Consider the following 16,925-nt stretch of genomic DNA (forward strand, 5'->3'; position numbering starts at 1 on the left):
CCCAGGAGTTTGAGGTTGCTGTGAGCTAAGATGACGCCATGGCACTCTAGCCCAGGCAACACAGTGAGACTCTGTCTCAAAAAAAAAAAAAAAAATTCAGATTTTGGAGCACTTCAGATCTTTGGATTAGGGATACTAAACCTGTCATAGGAAAACATCTTTTAATTATGTACATATTTACACTGGAAGTTAAAGATTTGTTCAGCTACATTCTAGTAAAGTTACTGGATTTAGCCTAATTGCCACATGGGTAAGTCGTACGTGTGGACGGTCAAAACCAGAACGAAAAGTCCGTAACAGACCTTCAGAGACATCTGAACATCAGCCTGGCTCCACGGAAGACTTGTCTTACTTGGGATGTACTGCTACTTTCAGGGAGGGGGGCTGGCAAGAAAGGGGTTCTGCCTAACAGAAAGCAACTTTTTTTTTGTTGGGAAAACTGGTTTGATACAGAAGCGCCAGACTGGACCATGTCAGGTGACAGTCCACCTGTTGTGCGCGCTGGCTCACCCGGATCTGTGTGCTCTGAAAAACAGGCTCAAGGAACAAGTGGCAAGAAGCAAGCAGTGACACCACTTTGTTCTCAACTTGTTTAATATGTAAAAGGATAATAAAAATGGTAGTCAGAGTTTCAGTTTTTAATACATTCTTGGAATGTTGGCCATCCAGAAAGCATTATTTCAAATGGCTGGAGAAAATTACCCAATTTTTTTGACTCAAAGAGTTTGCTTAAATTTTAAAAAGACCTAATTCCGTGGGATTATGGTGGTGAATTTATCATGAGAATTAAATATAAAAATGCAGAGGCTCTGAGCTACCAGCAGAGGTAAGCACTATTGTGACAGTGACAGCTGGAATTGACAGGCTAAGAGGCAGCCCATCATAAAATCACCTTTCCCTTGTAACAAAGTGTTAATACTTTAACATAAATTAATTATACATTCATTATGGTGTTTTAAAACAGTCAAGCCTAAATAAATTCTTCATACCATCAAAAAGATACATACTAAAAACCTGCTTCAGCACAAAGTTTTTCATTTGACAGCTCTTGGCCTGGGCCATACACATTTACAGGGATTTTCTGCTTCTCAATGTAAGTCTGGCAATTGTTTTATATAAAAATAAGACTAAACTTAAAACCTCATCAAACTAGGATTCTGGTGTTAAACCAATGAATGAGACACCAGAATAGCTGAAGCCAGTGGTTCTCAAGCGTGAGCCTGCATCACCTGGAAGGCTTCTCACATAGCTCTGGGCCCCACCCCCAGAACTACTGATTCCGGAGACGGGGAGGGCCTGAGTGTCTGCACTTCTAACAAGTTCCTGGGGACGCTGATGCTGCTGGGCCAGGAATCCCATTTTGAGAACCACTGGCCAAGACAACTATAAAAACTTAGCACCATCTCCATTACATTCAGTGGTAGACAAGGTCAGCTTTCTGTCAGTCGTATTTGTCCTGCAGGGGACAATGTGGAGGTGGCCCTCATGAGTAATACCACTGCTCAGTACTTTCACTGTCAAAAGAAGAGTTCTGGACTTAGCTAATAGGGAGCGCTTCTGCCAGCATGCAATGTACTTTACAACTAAAGCCATATACAGTATATTTGAAATGTTTTATTTAATGCTGAAAAATTTACCCTAGGGGACAGAATGATGTAAAAAGAAAGGAAAAGGCACAGTAATTAAGTTGTCCTTAATGATGAGGTTTTTTTCTTTCGAATAACTTCACTTTAATGTAACTTCACACCCAAACATTGTGGGAGGTAAATAGTCTTTCGGTACCTATGGGGGCAGGAGAGGCAAGACAAGCTCCTGAAAGAACGGAGTGCTGGGACTGTCACTCCAGACTCTCCTTAAAGCAGGGACTTAGGCGGGAGAACCCTGAGCAGCCTGAGCAGCTGGAAGACAACAGACTTCCTCAAATTTCAGGAGGAAGGTACCATGTACATCCTTGAAGGAAGGCCCCAGAAAGAAACTTATAGGGCTGGGAAGAAGCCATTTCTGAGTCTGATTCAGGACAGTGAAGAGAGAAGCAGTGCGCAGGCTGAGGCATGGCCCAGGACACACTGGTCAGAACTGCCCTGGCCTGGCGACACTGAAGATGCTTTGCCAGGCGAGTGTGCTCATGATTTCAGCGAAAAGGGTACTTGCAACCGTGATGAAAATCCTGAGGAATTTAACGGCAGAACTCAGAACTCTTAGCCTTAAACTTTTTAAAACCGGTTCTTCCAGGTAAAATGCACTGCACATACCAACAGCAACACTCAGCCCCGGGAAGCTGGTCTACAGGTTCTGGAAGTCCACATCAGCCCTGTCCCTCCCGCTAGCTTGATTTTACCCTCACAGGGACATGGCCACACTAAGGGAGCCTGCCCTGGGGGGCACTGCTCTTCCCAAGGGAACCAGCAGGCTCTGCCCAGATCCGAACAAGGCAACGCTCAGTTTGGGGATCTGGGGACCGCAGGCTCAAACTGCTGCCGCCAACAGTTAAGTGGAAGGTGATCTGGTCATTATGTTCAAGCACAGATTCTTCCTCGTTAAATTCTATGGAAACGTCATCCTGTTCTCTGGCCTCTCTTCATCTGCTACACAGTGGATCTGTGCCCGACCTGCCTCCCTGTAAAGTGCCTCGTGCCCGGTCGTGCCGGGCTCAGCTGGGCTCAGCCGGGGCGCGTGGGCTGAGAAGGGGAGCCTCCCGCAGCCCCGCTGAGAAGAGCTGTGTCACCGGGAAAGCGCTTTTGCTTGCAGTCCAGCGGGAAAACCATGCTCCTGTTACCCATAGCACAACAGTTTTGTACCCAAAGGGAAGAAAGCTCACAAACTAAAAGGAAATTATCTAATCTCATAATACTCTCCAAACCGAACAGGTAAAGGCAAATCATCTTAAAGTATTACTTTTAGGATTAAGTTAAAATAGACTTATATTTCTTTCCCCCATGATCCAATATAAGATTGTTACTATTGCTGCTTTCAGAGGACCATGAAAAGAACTTGTATCTTAAAAAAGGAACTCGATTTGTCTCAGACAGAGCAACAGCGGCAAGCACCCAGGTCACGCTGGCTCCAGGGTCCCTGCAGCCTCAGGACGTGTCCCTGGAGATCCAGCCACTCTCCGTGAGGAAATTCAAAATTCTTTTCTTTAGGACTTTGTCCAGGTAACTAGGAAGGCGACTTTTGGAGGGGATTCCTTGTCGTTTCTGGAGGTGGTCTTTAATGATAATAGTCTTCACAGTCACGTAGCGCGCCGGGCTCAAGTTTAGAGAGCTGCACAGCACCTTCTCGCGGTCGGACAGCAGCTCGAATCCCGGCAGGTTCTCGATGGCGGCGAACTCGCCGTCCTTGCTGTCCTCCTTGCCGCGCTTGGAGCCCGCCAGGGTTTTGTTCTCCTTCCTCTTCTCGCGCTTGTGCCGCGCCGCCTCGTACTCCGCCGACTCCTCCATCTTGGTGATCCCGTTCCGCCGGTAGCGCTGCAGTTCTCGGATTTTGGCCCGGAGCATCTTTTCTTTGTGCATGTTTTCAAACAGGTCGTCGAACTCCTGACACGACATGAACTGGTAGAGCGGCCTCAGCTTCAGGCGCAGCTCCTTCTCCTCCTTCGTGATCTTGCGCTTCAGCGTCTTCTCCTTCTCCTTCTTGTCCTTCCCCAGAAAGGCGGGCACCAGGTTATAGTCGCGGGCGATGTTCTTCCGCCGCTGGCGCTCCTTCAGCTTCCGCACGTACATGTCCACGTGGGCGCGCTTGAGCTCGATCTCCACGTCGTCGTCGTCGTAGTTCACCGAAAGCCCGCTGATGAGCGTCTCGGCGTCCTGGTCATACTCAATCTCGTAGTCGTCCCGCAGCGGCATGTAGCCCAGCTGCTGCTGCTCCGCCACCGAGATGTCCAGGGGAGGCAATGGGGTGGTGAGGCTGGGCGAGAGGGGGCCTCCGCTGGGACAGGTGTGGTCTGTCACCCTGTTGGGGATGGTGTCAGGGATGCAGGCTTTGCCCAGGTTGCCGTGGATGTACATGCTCACGTAATGTTCCATCACTTCTTGGGGCGTCCGGGAAGCACCCACGTGAGCAGCCATATCTTCCTGTAATGACAAAGGTCAGAAGTTATTTCCAAAGTCAGAGTGCCATACTTAAGTTTCGCACAAATTGCATGAATACTTTCACAAAGGTTTACTTGGCACACTTCTATCAACACCGTTATCCTCCCTCCCAAGACACATTCAGTTATCCACTCTCTCTTGAGCTGGGTTCGGAGCAGAGATGGCGACGCGACGTTGGAAGGAACCTGCCCTGATTCTGTACCTGAGAAAGTGAAGCTCCAGAGAGGTGCGAACCTGCCTACGGTTGTGGGGTAAGCTGGTGGCAGACCTGAGGCCAGAACCCCCATCTGAGATCCCGTTCCTTCAATGTGACCAGCAGAGCTCACCTGGACTGCCATGCCGCCCACCACAAACCCCACACTCTCGGGGCTGTCTGAGAGTCACAGGACACAGGCAGGCATGGGCAGGGAATGCCCGAACCCTCCTCATTCACAGACTAGAAAATGCACGTGTCCAGGGGTGCACAGCAAGGCTGAGTCCACAACTCCAGCCTTACTTACAGGAGGAGACCCCATCCTACTGTACCACCTGCCTCCCAAAATAGAAAGGGCCAGGGCATGTCTTGGACACTTGTCCTGGCCGTGCATCCATCCCAGCCTCCACGCTCCAGGGCTAGCTTGTCCCTCTCTTAGGCAGTGCCTGCAGATGGTCGGTGCGTGGCTTTTCAAGGGAGAAGGCCTTCAATTCTAATGCCTTCCACAGCTAAGCAGCTCACCGAGAATCTGCCACAGGCCGAAAGCGTTCATCACTCCTCCCAGAGGGTAACCCATAAATACGAGGTTTGTTAGTGAGAGGAAACTGTACAACTCCCTCAACCTTTTCCTTCTGCCAAGAGGCCTCTTCCTCAAAGTCAACCGCTAAAGCCACTTCAGAAAGTAACTGCCCAAAGTGCGCACTCATCCCCCCGCCACCACCTCTCTGCCGCCCAGCCCCTGAGCACCCCTCTGCCCGCCAGGGTGTGGAACCAGTGCCGCTAGAAGTCCGGCCAGCAAGACCAGCCTGCTCTCTGCAGTGCCAAAGGCCCAGCTAGGAGCCAGGGGACCAGCCAGTCCATCCAGGCTGACGACTGACTAGGAGCCGGTCGTTGGGGCGGAGAGAAACATTCTGGGCACCAGGAACAGAACCCACAATTTGGGCTTCCTCTGACACACACGCCTGGAGCCACAGTGCTGGGACCTTTCCCACCAGTCCTGGGAGTGCTGTGGGTGTGACTCAAGGATGACACCTAACTGTGGGGTCTCTTTGACAATCATAAGGAGAAGAGCAAAGATTAGTGCTAAAATTACACTCTGGTCTTATGGGATGATTTTCTTTTAAAAACATCACCGTTAGCATCAAATCTGTTCATTTTACTTTTCCAGAAAGGATTTGGTCCAAAACGAAACACAACACCACGCCAAATCACAATTCCCCCAGCATCTACCACCATCTGTGTGACCCAGGCCCGTCGCTGATCCTCACCCCCACAGGAGAGTGAAGGAGACAAGGGCAGCCCCGCGCCTCCCTGGGTGAGAAAAAGCTTCTGACGCTGCAGTGGGCTCTGCGCAGGTGGCACCAGTGCCCTCTGATGGAGCAGCCGGGCTGAGGCTGCTGGGGCTCATTCTCTCCCCTACCCCACCTTGGGGCCAGAAAGGCCCAAGATCTACACTGGCGTCTGAGACAGAGATTGTAGAGCCACTTCTACCTAACAGAAAAAGTCCCTGATAGCTGCCCTTTTCTAAGGTTTCATGCTCGACAGGAGAGGCTTCCTGTCGAGAAGAAATGTGCAGCCCGGCCCCTCTGGTCTGTGCTGTCACTGCCCCAGGTGGGCGGCCAGCAGCACGGCCACTCCTGCCTGTGTGCTGCCGCATACACTGTGGATTCAGGTTCCAGTTTCCAGGTGCTTCCAAGAGATGGGCACTGCGCTAGGTTCCTGAGTGAGGCTGGCTGTTACCTGGAGGCCCAGAGGTGTTAGGCTGCTTATCTAAGGTGACAAGGTGAGTAACTGGGCCCCTGGCCTTGGCCCTGGTCTCTCAGGCCAGTGAGACTCACAGGGAGAGGCCTGCGAGTCTTCTTACTTGCAGACATTTTTCTTTTAATAACTTTACTTGGCAAATTTTAAAGTCAGGAACACTGTCGGCCTCCAAAATACTTGTTTGAGTTTGACTGGTCTTGAACTTGGCAAGTCTGGGAATCACTGCCTGGTCAGTTCGGCCCACTCCTCGGTGGCCTGTCCCGGCTGCGAGCTGTGTCCTGCCAAAGTGCCTTCTCTCCATGTGCACAGCGTCTGGGTGGGCAGCTGGGGGCCCAGAGCCCGCATGGTTTGCGCCCCATTGTGTTAGCTGTTCCAGGTGCTCACACTGTTAGCTTCCCTCCCACACCCTGTGTTTATCCCTCAAGACTACGTTGCCTTCAATAAGCCCCAGGGCAAGTTCACACTCTGGCCAGACCACTCCCCCTTGTTGCAGCTTCTGCTGCTTCCTGATCTTCAATCCCTCCTCTTACAGGTTTCGTTGGGATAAAATTAAAGTAAAAACAGTAACGGGCAAGTGCGTCAACATTCCTCATCTCACCAAGTCCTCAAGACACTTCCCACCTGGGAGCAGGGTTATTACTACCCACATTTTACAGATAAGGAGACTAAACCTCAGGGTGGGCAGCCGCCGAGGGCACAGGCCAGTGAGCACCGAGCCCTGTGGATCCCAGGCAGTCTGGCCTGGAGCACGCGCCGTCATCTCGTGCCCGCAGCGGTCCCTCACAATGAGCGCACACCGCCACGTCTCCACAACCACACGCTTCCTGTGCTGTGATAAAAGGCAGAGTACATGGACCGCTGGGCCTCAGCTCTTTCTGCACCAAGCACGCTGGGGAGCGCCTGGCTCAGGCCGCCTGCCCTCTGGGACACGGGGTAAAATGCAGGCTCTCCGAGCAGCCAGCCCCGGGCAAAGGCTGCCAGATCCCAGGCCTCTAGCCGCTCCCTGCTGCCCCTCCTTACCCAGCAGCAGGTCAGCCAAGGACTAGGCACACGCAGCTAGGTTGTTCCCCGGGCAGTTTGGGCTGGCTCTGGGGGCCCAGCCCCAGCTCCTTCACCTTCAAGTGAAGGAGCCTCGAAGGGACAGGAGCAGAAGGCCCAGCTCCCAGGGCCCAGTGTGAGGGAAGGCGCCCTGCCAGCACAGCCCCTAAGGCACAGCTGGGCACAGCAGTGGCACTGCAGGGCCACAAGGAATAGAGCGAGGTAGCGGATGGCTCCTAGGCTCCATCGTCCCCTCCCCATAAGTCAGGTCCGCGCTCAGGATCGCAGCTCCCCCTGGCTCCGTGTCTCCGGACGTGTCGCCTACCAGCCACTCCATAGGAGCTCGTGCAGACCGCGGAGGGCCCCACCACCCAGGCCGCTATCCCCTCCAGGAGCTCCTTGCACAGCTTCTCCCGCTAGCTAAATATGGGGTCCCACACCAATCGCTGGGCCTGACAAGGCTGCCCCGGCCTCGCACTGGGTCCTGCCATCACCTCCCACAACTGAGTCACTCCAGTGCCACTGCAGACACTGGCTGGCCAGGGCCACCTACAGCTGATGGCAGGACACAGCTGCCAAGCAAAAGTTGGCTTGGATGCCAACAGCCCTCTGTGGCTGGCACGCTAGCTCAGCTATTGTGACACGGCGGCACCCTGGACACAGCTCTTCCCTCTTCCAGACTCATTCTGTCACCTTTAAAATGGAGAGACCACTCAGGTCACTGGGCTACCCTGTCCCCTCTCCCCAACCCCTCTCCCTTTTCCTGGCCCTTTCCTCCCCACCCACAGCCTGGAACTTCAGGCAGCTGCTCCAACACCCCAACACTCAGCCTCACTCACACATGCCGCTGATGCTGGCGGGCAGGGACTCGGCTCTGGCTTTGCAGCCCGTCCTTCCAGTGTGTTGGACTTTCCAGAAAAACCATTTTCCTTGGCCACTGCTCCCAGCCTTTTCACCTGGGAAGCCCCGTAAGCCTTGGCTCTGGGTCCCCATCCTCCTGTCTCACTCAGAGACCCCACCAGCTTGCAGAGTTGTCATCAGCACGCAAGGTGACTAAAGCCAAAAAAGGGCAAATCCTACAGGATTCCACTTATGAGAGGTCCCTAGAGTTGTCGAATTCATAGAGATAGGAGTGGAATGGTGGGTGCCAGGGGCTGGGGAGTTAGTGTTTAATGGGGACAGAGCTCCAGTTTGGGAAGATGAGAAAGTTCTAGAGATAGATGGTGACGACGGCCACACAACGTGAATATAAATAAGCAATGCCCCCCAAACTGTACACTTAAAAAAGGTTAAAATAGGCCAGGCGCGGTGGCTCACGCCTGTAATCCTAGCACTCCTAGCACTCTGGGAGGCCGAGGCGGGCGGATTGTTTGAGCTCAGGAGTTCGAAACCAGCCTGAGCAAGAGCGAGACCCCGTCTCTACTAAAAATAGAAAGAAATTAATCGGACAACTAAAAATATATAGAAAAGATTAGCCGAGCATGGTGGCGCATGCCTGTAGTCCCAGCTACTTGGGAGGCTGAGGCAGGAGGATTGCTTGAGCCCAGGAGTTTGAGGCTGCTGTGAGCTAGACTGATGCCACGGCACTCTAGCCCGGGCAACACAGCGAGACTCTGTCTCAAAAAAAAAAAAAAAAAAGGTTAAAATGGTAAATTTTACGTTATGTATGTTTTACCACAGTAAAAATGAATAAATTTTTTAAAATAACTTCAGAAACTTTAAAGTGACATGTCTTACACATGGACTATTTCAGTAGTCCTTAAAGCAGGGTCCCTGGGCCAGCAGCATCAGCATTACCTGGGAAATTGCTAGAAATGTGAATTCTCAGGCCCTGCCCCACCTGCTGACTCGGAATGTCACCGAGCGACTTGAGCTGATCCAGCCCCGCCGGGAGCCCTGCCCAGTGTCCTGATGCAGGTGTCCCAATGCTGCGCTGCCATCTGAGATCCGGCTGCTTTCCCACCCAGGCTCCCCTCATCCTGCCCGTCATTAACAGCAAGTCCTAAAACCCTGCCGGGATGTTCAAGGCTGGGGCTCCCCGTTCCAACCGACACACATGACAGCCTCTACCCTGGTGGGAAGGGCGGTAACACTTCTGGTTTCCAAACACACCTCACTCCCTGCGATTCTTGGTACACATCAGATTCCCAGAGCGCACCCTGAGATGCAGTCAGGCCCAGGGTGGTCCCCGGGTGTCCCCAGGTGAACCACTCACACAGACGGTTCTAGGCATGGAGCCAGAAGACCTGGCCCTGTTCCTGCATCACCCACGGTTGTCTCCTCACTTGTAACAAGGGGAAGCCTCTGTCAGCGTTGTGGGCAGAGGACAGCGAGAGAGTATATGTCGAAGTGCCCACTCGGGGCCTGGCACCCAGCAAGCAGGTGCCCAGCCATCGCAGAGTCTGAGCCAGCTTCCAAACCCCAGTTATGCCCTCATGCCTGGTGCTCAAGGCTTTAGAAATGTGACTCCACATGAGTTTCCTTGACGACCGCACTGGGGTGTCCCCAACTCCAGTCCTCCACTCCAGGAAAGCTGGCTCCAGGCTCCGGAACATACCAGATTCCTAGAATGCAAGACCTCTCCTTCCTCCACTCTTTCTACCTGCGCAGCGTCTCCTGCCCTTCCCTCCACAGGACGTCCCAAGTCTCACTTGCCCACACAGCACCCGCCAGGTGACGCCGCCGTCTTACTCCCAGCCTGTTCTCAGCAGAGGCCCTGAGTCAGTGCTGGCTGAGTGAGAGAATGAATGCACGCATGCACGCACGCAGTGATCATCAACGTATCTGGTATTTCCCAGCCTTCTGAGTACCTACTATCATCTGAAAAGGCACAGCTCTATTCACGACATCCCACCTGCCCCCAGTAGGCAGCCTAAGCACAGGCCCCCGCGGCGGAGAGAGAACTTCACACACTTGCTCAATTCAAAACCTCAAGAGCCAGCCTGAGCCTCGCGTCCCTTAAAGTCCCCTGACGGCCACCTGCAGAGGAGCTCTGGTCTCCCTCATCCTGTCTCCTCAGGGACAGTCTGATTCTTTGGTAACTGATCAACAAATCTATGGCTCTTGAAGCAGTTTCAAACTGTCTTAAAATATTTTACTTTTGTGTTTATGTTTGTGTCCGTGCGTTCCGGCAGGGTCTCTATCTTCTAATCTCGAATCCCACACAGAACCCACCACAAATTGGCCGAGAGACACCCCTGCTGATCTGACTCCGGGTCACTGTCTGCTGGCCAACTCTTCCCCTTCATAGCCAAGGTCCCTTCACCTGTCCTCTCTGCCACTTGCTACCAAACAAACACGTAAGCACACTGCGTCAGACACTGGCAGTGTGCTGGTCCCCAAAGCCTCCTCGGCCTCAATGTTAACACTCCTCAGCTACAACCTTCGGGCCCCACACCTTGGCGCTGATGCGGAGTGCGATCACAATGCTGCCAGACTTCAGCAATGACCCTCTGCCCCTTGGCCTGCTCCCACCATGAATTCCACATGTATAGTACAACCCCCAGGTCATCATTTGCCCTCTGAAGTCAGAATCAAACAGGTCTCATCTTCCTTTGCGTCACTGTCCCCAACTCCCACTCTGCCTTGTCCACACTCAACACTCCAGCCCATGAAACCTGGGCCCACCCTTACCCCACAGACCTCCCCCACACTAATCTCCACAGAATCAGGGCAGGCCCTGCCAGCCTCTCCACACTTCCAGACACCAATAAGCTCCCAGCCTCTGACCCATATCACTTAATGCTCTTACACAGAGGGGTTGAGGCCCAGTCTTTGGAATCAGACGGGCTTGCGTTCAACCCTGGCTCTGTCACGTGAAAAGCCACAGAATTCTGGACAAGTCGCTTGGATTCTTAGAGTTGCTGTTCTTCAATTGTAAACTAAGAACTCCACGGGCTGGTGAGAAGACCCATGAGATATATATGGAATAACCTAGCCCCAAACTGGCACAGGCTAACTGCCTCATAAGTGGGACAAACTAGGTCTGCGCACATATCTAGCTACACACTCAGAAGACGACCACACATCTCAGAGCCGGAGAAAAATGAAGTCCAGAGGAGTAAAGCAACTAGCCAGAAACAACACAGCCAAAGAAATAACAGAGCCTCACCAATCACGTGGTCTGCAGGCCAGCAACAGGAGCGTCCCTTGAGGCCTGGCTAGCAGTGCAGAAGCTCAGGCCTTGCCCTGAATCCTGCTCAAGTTCAGCAGGGAGAAGGCCCTGACAGCAGCCAGGCCTGGCCCCCTGCTCACGGCACCCAAGCCCAGTGCCCCTCCTCTGCTGGCGTTGCCTTCTAACAGCTAAGAGACATGTTGGCTGCTTTGGGTCAGAATCTGCATTTTCACAAGCTCCCCAGGCAATCTGTGTGCACACTAAAGTTTGAAAAGTATTATTTTAGAAAAGAGGCCTCCTCACTTCCAGCCTGATGTTTCTTCTAATACACTGTGTTTTAGTTCCCTGGGTCTTGTGTTTTGTGTATTTCCCCAGTGCTGTAGTGGGGGAACAGAGTAGACAGTACAGTTAGGAGTGCAGGGTTTGAGTCAAACTATTCCATCCAAAGCCACTGCCTTGGGCCATAGGGGAGATCTCACGAGATACGCACGAAGAGCTCAGCGCAGTGACTGGCACTCTGCAATGCTCCTGACCACATCAGCTCCTGGTCACTGCTACAGCAGAGATAAGTGCTGATGTGGGGAAGGGAAGGGCTCTCTGAGGCACTGATATCTAAGCAGATCAGGCCTGAACCATGATTTGGGTGGAGGGCTCTCCAAGCAGAAGAAATAAAAAATGGTCATGGGAGGTAACAGACGAGACCTCATTGATCAACACAGGGTAAGGTCCATAGGCTGCAACGTTTAACCAAGGAGGCCTGGAAGCCATTGAAGGCCAATGTGATGAGACTTACGCTTTCAAAGATGACTCTGATGACGGCGTGTGAAATGGACGGTGGGGTAAGAATGAAGCAGGGAGACCAGTCAGGAGGCTCTGGGCATGGTCAAGACAAGATGTAAGTATCAGCCTGGACTAAGGTCACAAGAAGTGGTTAGTTCCGGATATATTTTGAAGAGAGGATATATTTTGATGAACTAGATGTGAAAGAAGGAACCAAGGCTGGCTCTCTGTCTGCAGCCCGAGTCCTGAGTGAGGTGGTACGAGGTCTGGGTCACACAGAGCCAGGAGATCAGGTTAGGATGTGGGGAGGGGGTCTGACATGGAAGGCTGGAGCTTAGGGAAGAGCTCTGAGCCCAGGACCAAGTGAACACAGCACTTTAAGCTCCCTGAGGGCAAGGATGAAAACTACTCTTTCCTTCAAAGTCCTTTCACCATCATAGAATCTGCACAGAACAGATGCCCAATGTGTGTCAATAAACGACATCGCAGGACAGAGTAGAATGGAGTTTTTGGAGGGTGATCACAATGTGGGTGGCAATTAGGGAAGGATCTGCAAAGCAGCATCTTCTCTAAGGGGGTGGGAGAATTAAGATTCCAGGGCTTCAGAATGGGGATGCGGAATGGTCCCTAAAGACTGGCTCACTTTAGGAAAGAAAACAAAAGCAGCACAGGTTTGGGAAAAAGGAGAGGAGGTACTGCAGGAGCTGGCAGCAGGATGGAGCGCTGGTTCAGAGAAGAAGGGAGAGGCGGGCGAGGTGAGGGCACCGGGGTTGTGCCTCACTTCCCTACTTCCTAGAATGCCCGAAGACGGGCCAGGTGCGGTGGCTCACACCTGTAATCCCAGCACCTTTCAAAGCTGAGGGGGCAGAATCACTTGAGGCCAGGAGTTCAAGACCAGCCTGGGCAACACATTGAGACCCATTTCTACAAAAAAATTTAAAAAATTAGCCAGGCATGGTGGCACACACCTGTAGACCCAGCTACTCAGGAGACTGAGGCAGAAGGATCATTCAAGTTCAAGCTCAGTTACAGGCTGCAGTAAGCTATGATCACACCACTGCACTACAGCCTGAGTGACAGAGTGAGACTCCGTCTCTAAAAAAAATAATAAAATTTTAAAAAATAAAGAATGCCCAAAGATGGCTACATATCCTTGGTGGTTACGAGTGGGGATACAAGGAAAAATACAAGATTTTTCCTTTCTCATAGAGATGAAAACTTCCTCTTCCAGAATTGAAGAAAGCTCCTAAGAGACCACCTAGAGAATAACAACCAAGTTTCTCTGTCAAAGACAGCGCCTAGCACACTCTCTTGCTACCGCAGTGAATCCAGTCCAGCTCTCACCCTTCCCTCTCACAGACAGACACATCTACAGAAACCTTCTGAAGGATGAAGGGAGCAAGACCCAGGACCAGTGCCTCCTAGACCGGGCTCCTTTGTTCATTATCTACTGACCACTCACCATACAATGTCCTGGGTGTTGTGGGGACCCAAGGATAAACGAGGCACGGCGGCTACCCACAAAAAACGTGTGTGCACTGGCGGACCACACAGGGCACATGCAGACAACCACAGAAAGCAAATAGGTCCCCAGAACAAAATGAGTGCCCCAGAAACCGTAAGCCAAGCCGCAGGGTGCCCGTGAGGCTGGCTGGCCTTCACCACCACTGTGCTCCGGGCAAAACCGACTCTTTCCTCGGTGCTCCCACACCTTTCGGGGAAGTCTGTTGGCCTGTCTCCACGAACTCAGGTGAGACACCGGGTCCTGCCAAACTCTGTACTCAGGACACACCTATGGAAGGTGTTCCTCAAGGTTAGGGAAAGAGCTCTGCTGTCAGATGGCACAGTTCAAACCCCCGCTTTGCTCACATCACTGAACCTCTCTGAGTGTGGGTTCCGACTATAAATTGGGAAGGCCCTGCCTCTGGGGCCTTCTGGAGCGTGGATCGAACGAGCAAGTCAAGTGCTGCTTATGTACTTTATTAAGCGAAGGGGACGGAGCTTTCCTCCGCGTCCCAGGGCACGGGCGGTCTCCCGGACCCGGCTCCCGTCAGCGCCGCCGCTCACCCAGTTTCCGAAGCCGAACTGCTCGATGGCGTCCAGCAGCAGCTGCTCCTCGCGGCTGGTCCAGCCGCCCTCGGCCTCGGGCCCCCAGAGTGTGAAGCGCCCGCCGTCCACCAGCTGGTAGCCGTGGTAGCGGCGGTGGTGGCCGATCTCGGCGCCGGCCGAGAAGCACTCGGGGCACAGCTCGATGTCCTGGCACTCGGTGCAACGGAAGCGCAGCGGGCTCACCTCGGCCAGGCAGTACACGCAGTACTTCTTACCGAGCTCCGCCATCTTCCCCCGCTCGCCGCCCGCCGCCCGGCCCGCCGCCGCCGCTCCCCCGGCCGTCAGCGCCCCACCGCCCGCAGGGCCCACCACCGCCGCGCACGAGCAACCGCCGCCCGCCGCCGCGGCCGCCGCCACCGCGGCCCCCGCCCAGGCGCCGCCGGAGCCAGCCAGCCGGGCCGCGTCCCGCCTCAGCACGCAGGCGCCATCCGGCACGGCCCGGCCGCCGCAGCCGCCGTCGCCCCGCCGCATCGCGCAGGCGCCCGCGCGCGCCACCGCGCGGACTCCCGGCCCGCCACTCTGCGCCTGCGCGCCCCCGAGCCGGCCACCTCGGCCTTTCCCAGAGCATCTGGACGCCCCGCCCCAGGCCTGGCGGTGGGAATTGGGCGGGCAGGAAGTCTGGCTGGCGCGCCACGCCTCTCGCGGCGAGAGCCCTCACTCGCTTCCAATCAATCCCGCTCGTCGCCCGCTAGCGGCCTCCCATTGGTCTTCTATGGCTAGGGGGCGGGAATTAGTGGGCAGGGCATCGGCCTAAGGCCTGACCAATCGGCGGGCCCACCGCGTGCGCCCTTGGTTGCCCCGGGAAACCTAACAGCCTGCAGCGGGGGTCAGCTACCCTGGAGGTGGGAAATGGACAGCCCCACAGAGCGCACTAGGGACCCGGAGGGGGAAGGCGAAGATGTGGAAAGCCTGGCCTCGCGGTCATCCGAGATCAAGACCAAATCCGGCCTCCAGGCTCCCGCCGAACCCGTGGAGCCGGAGCCGGAGCCGGAGCCGGAGCCCGAAGCGGCAGCAGAGGCGGAGGAGGAGGTAGAGGCTTCGCGGGGAGGCGCCGCCGCGGACGAGCAGGCCGAGACCCCGGCAGGGCCGGCGGCCACCGAGGCTGCAGGCGAGGAGGGGCCTGGAGAGCCGGGGTGGCCGGCGGAGCCCGAGGCTGCGGCTGAGGAACCAGCCAAGCCGGGATCCGAAGCCGTTCCGGAGGAACCGAAGAAGGAGGAGGAGGCGGAGGAGGAAGAGGAGGGGGAGGAGGAGGAGGCGGCGGCGGCGGCGGCGGGCGGGAAGAAGGAAGCCGGTTCCCAAGCCTCCCCGCTGCCGACCACGACCAGCGAGGAAGAGGCTGCGCCAGCCCGGGAGGAGGCCGAGGAAGAGAGACGGGAGGCGGAGGAAGAGGAGCAGAAAGAGAGTGAGGAAAGAGAGGGGAAGGGTGGAGAAGGCCGCCCGGTGAAAAGTGAGAAGGAGGGGACGTACCTGTACGGAGACGATGAGGACTACGAGTGGTCCGAGGAGGTCCAGAAGCTGCAGGAACAACAGCTGCGCAGCGAGCTCCTGGAGCAGTACCGCTCCCTGCTGGTGGAGCGGAACCGCTGCCAGCGCTACAACGTGTGCCTGCAGCACAAGATCTGCGAGGCGCTGCGCAAGAAGAAGGGCCTGGAAGCTGCCGAGGTGCCTGACAAGGGCGCGGAAGCCGAGGCCCCCGAGAAGGAGCAGGTGTACCTACGCTATCTGGCCATGCTGGAGGAGCTGAAGAAGCAACAGGCAGACGACCTACAGTGGTACCACCAGGAGCTGGCCCAGCTGAAGAAGCAGGGCCAGGAGAAGCTCGCCAGGGCGGAGAAGGAGTGGCGAGGCTTCCAGGCAGTCAAGAAGCGGGTGGTGATGCAGGCCATGGGCAGCTGTCGCATGCGGGGCGGGCGCCAGGCCGCTCTGCGGGAAGTGGAGGCAATCCAGGCGTTGGAGGATAAAAAGGTGAAGGAGATGAGCGCTGTACGGCTGGAGAACGTGCAACTGAAGCAGAGCCTGGTGCACTTTGAAACCAGGATGAGGGCCCAGGAGGACTTGACAGAGGGTCTGCTCCTCATTGATTGTGAACAGCTGAAGATTGAGAACCAGACCTTAAATGAGAAAGTTGAGGAACGAAATGAGGAACTTTTAAAACTGCGCAACAAAGTGACCAACAATGTGCAAATAATAACCCATGTGAAGGAGAAGCTGCACTTTATGGATATGGAGAATGCACGCAAAAAGGAACAGCTTTTGGAAATTGAGACTCAGGTAGCCCTAGGAAGAGACATCTTGACCAAGACGAAGCAAGCCCGAGACAGCCTGCGGGTTGACAACGTCAAGCTGGATCAGAAGTGTGGGCTTCTGGGCAAGGAATCACTCCTTCAGGACTTGGAAGAAAAGGTGGAAAAGACGGAACTGCTCAAGCAGCGCCTGGAATCCCTGAAGCGCCATCACGCTGGGCTCACTTTGTCCTGCAGAGGCCTGAGGCAGAAGATCAGGGAAGCCAAAGCCTTTCTCCCCTCTTGATACAATTGATGAGAAGAGTCAGCAAAACATTTCACTCTCGGCGTATATGTCCTTCTTTAACTTTTATTTTCCATTTTGTGCTATTCTTTATTAGGCCTGTGATATTTGGAATGGAAATATATTTTATATTTATCTCATAATTTTTCAGCTTCCAAATTAGTGCTGAGCACAAAATTGGGTCAGCAGTTAGTTTTATATGGGATTAAGCAAAATAGGTCCAGAGAAACAAAACAGGGTTGATTTCACGTAACTGACTTCTCATGAAAAGCTGTGGAAAGTCTTTTTATACCTGAGCAATTCCATAATTTCA

General features: G+C 54.2%; 2 protein-coding genes across 2 annotated transcripts; one reads left to right on the top strand and one right to left on the bottom strand.

The window, feature by feature from the left end:
• Positions 1 to 1,599: 1,599 nt before the first annotated feature.
• TADA2B (transcriptional adaptor 2B) lies at positions 1,600 to 14,491 on the bottom strand. Its single transcript, XM_012656755.1, has 2 exons — positions 14,045 to 14,491; positions 1,600 to 4,073 (listed from the first exon to the last, which is right to left on the bottom strand). The coding sequence occupies exons 1-2, from the start codon at positions 14,312 to 14,314 to the stop codon at positions 3,081 to 3,083; spliced, it is 1,263 nt and encodes a 420-aa protein (XP_012512209.1). The 5' UTR covers positions 14,315 to 14,491; the 3' UTR covers positions 1,600 to 3,080.
• A 444-nt stretch (positions 14,492 to 14,935) lies between these two features.
• CCDC96 (coiled-coil domain containing 96) lies at positions 14,936 to 16,615 on the top strand. The gene has a single exon (XM_012656756.1). The coding sequence runs from the start codon at positions 14,936 to 14,938 to the stop codon at positions 16,613 to 16,615; it is 1,680 nt and encodes a 559-aa protein (XP_012512210.1).
• Positions 16,616 to 16,925: the final 310 nt, after the last annotated feature.

This window comes from Propithecus coquereli, unplaced genomic scaffold (assembly GCF_000956105.1).
Source record: "Propithecus coquereli isolate 6110/MARCELLA unplaced genomic scaffold, Pcoq_1.0 Scaffold518, whole genome shotgun sequence".
Classification (NCBI taxonomy): domain Eukaryota; kingdom Metazoa; phylum Chordata; class Mammalia; order Primates; family Indriidae; genus Propithecus; species Propithecus coquereli.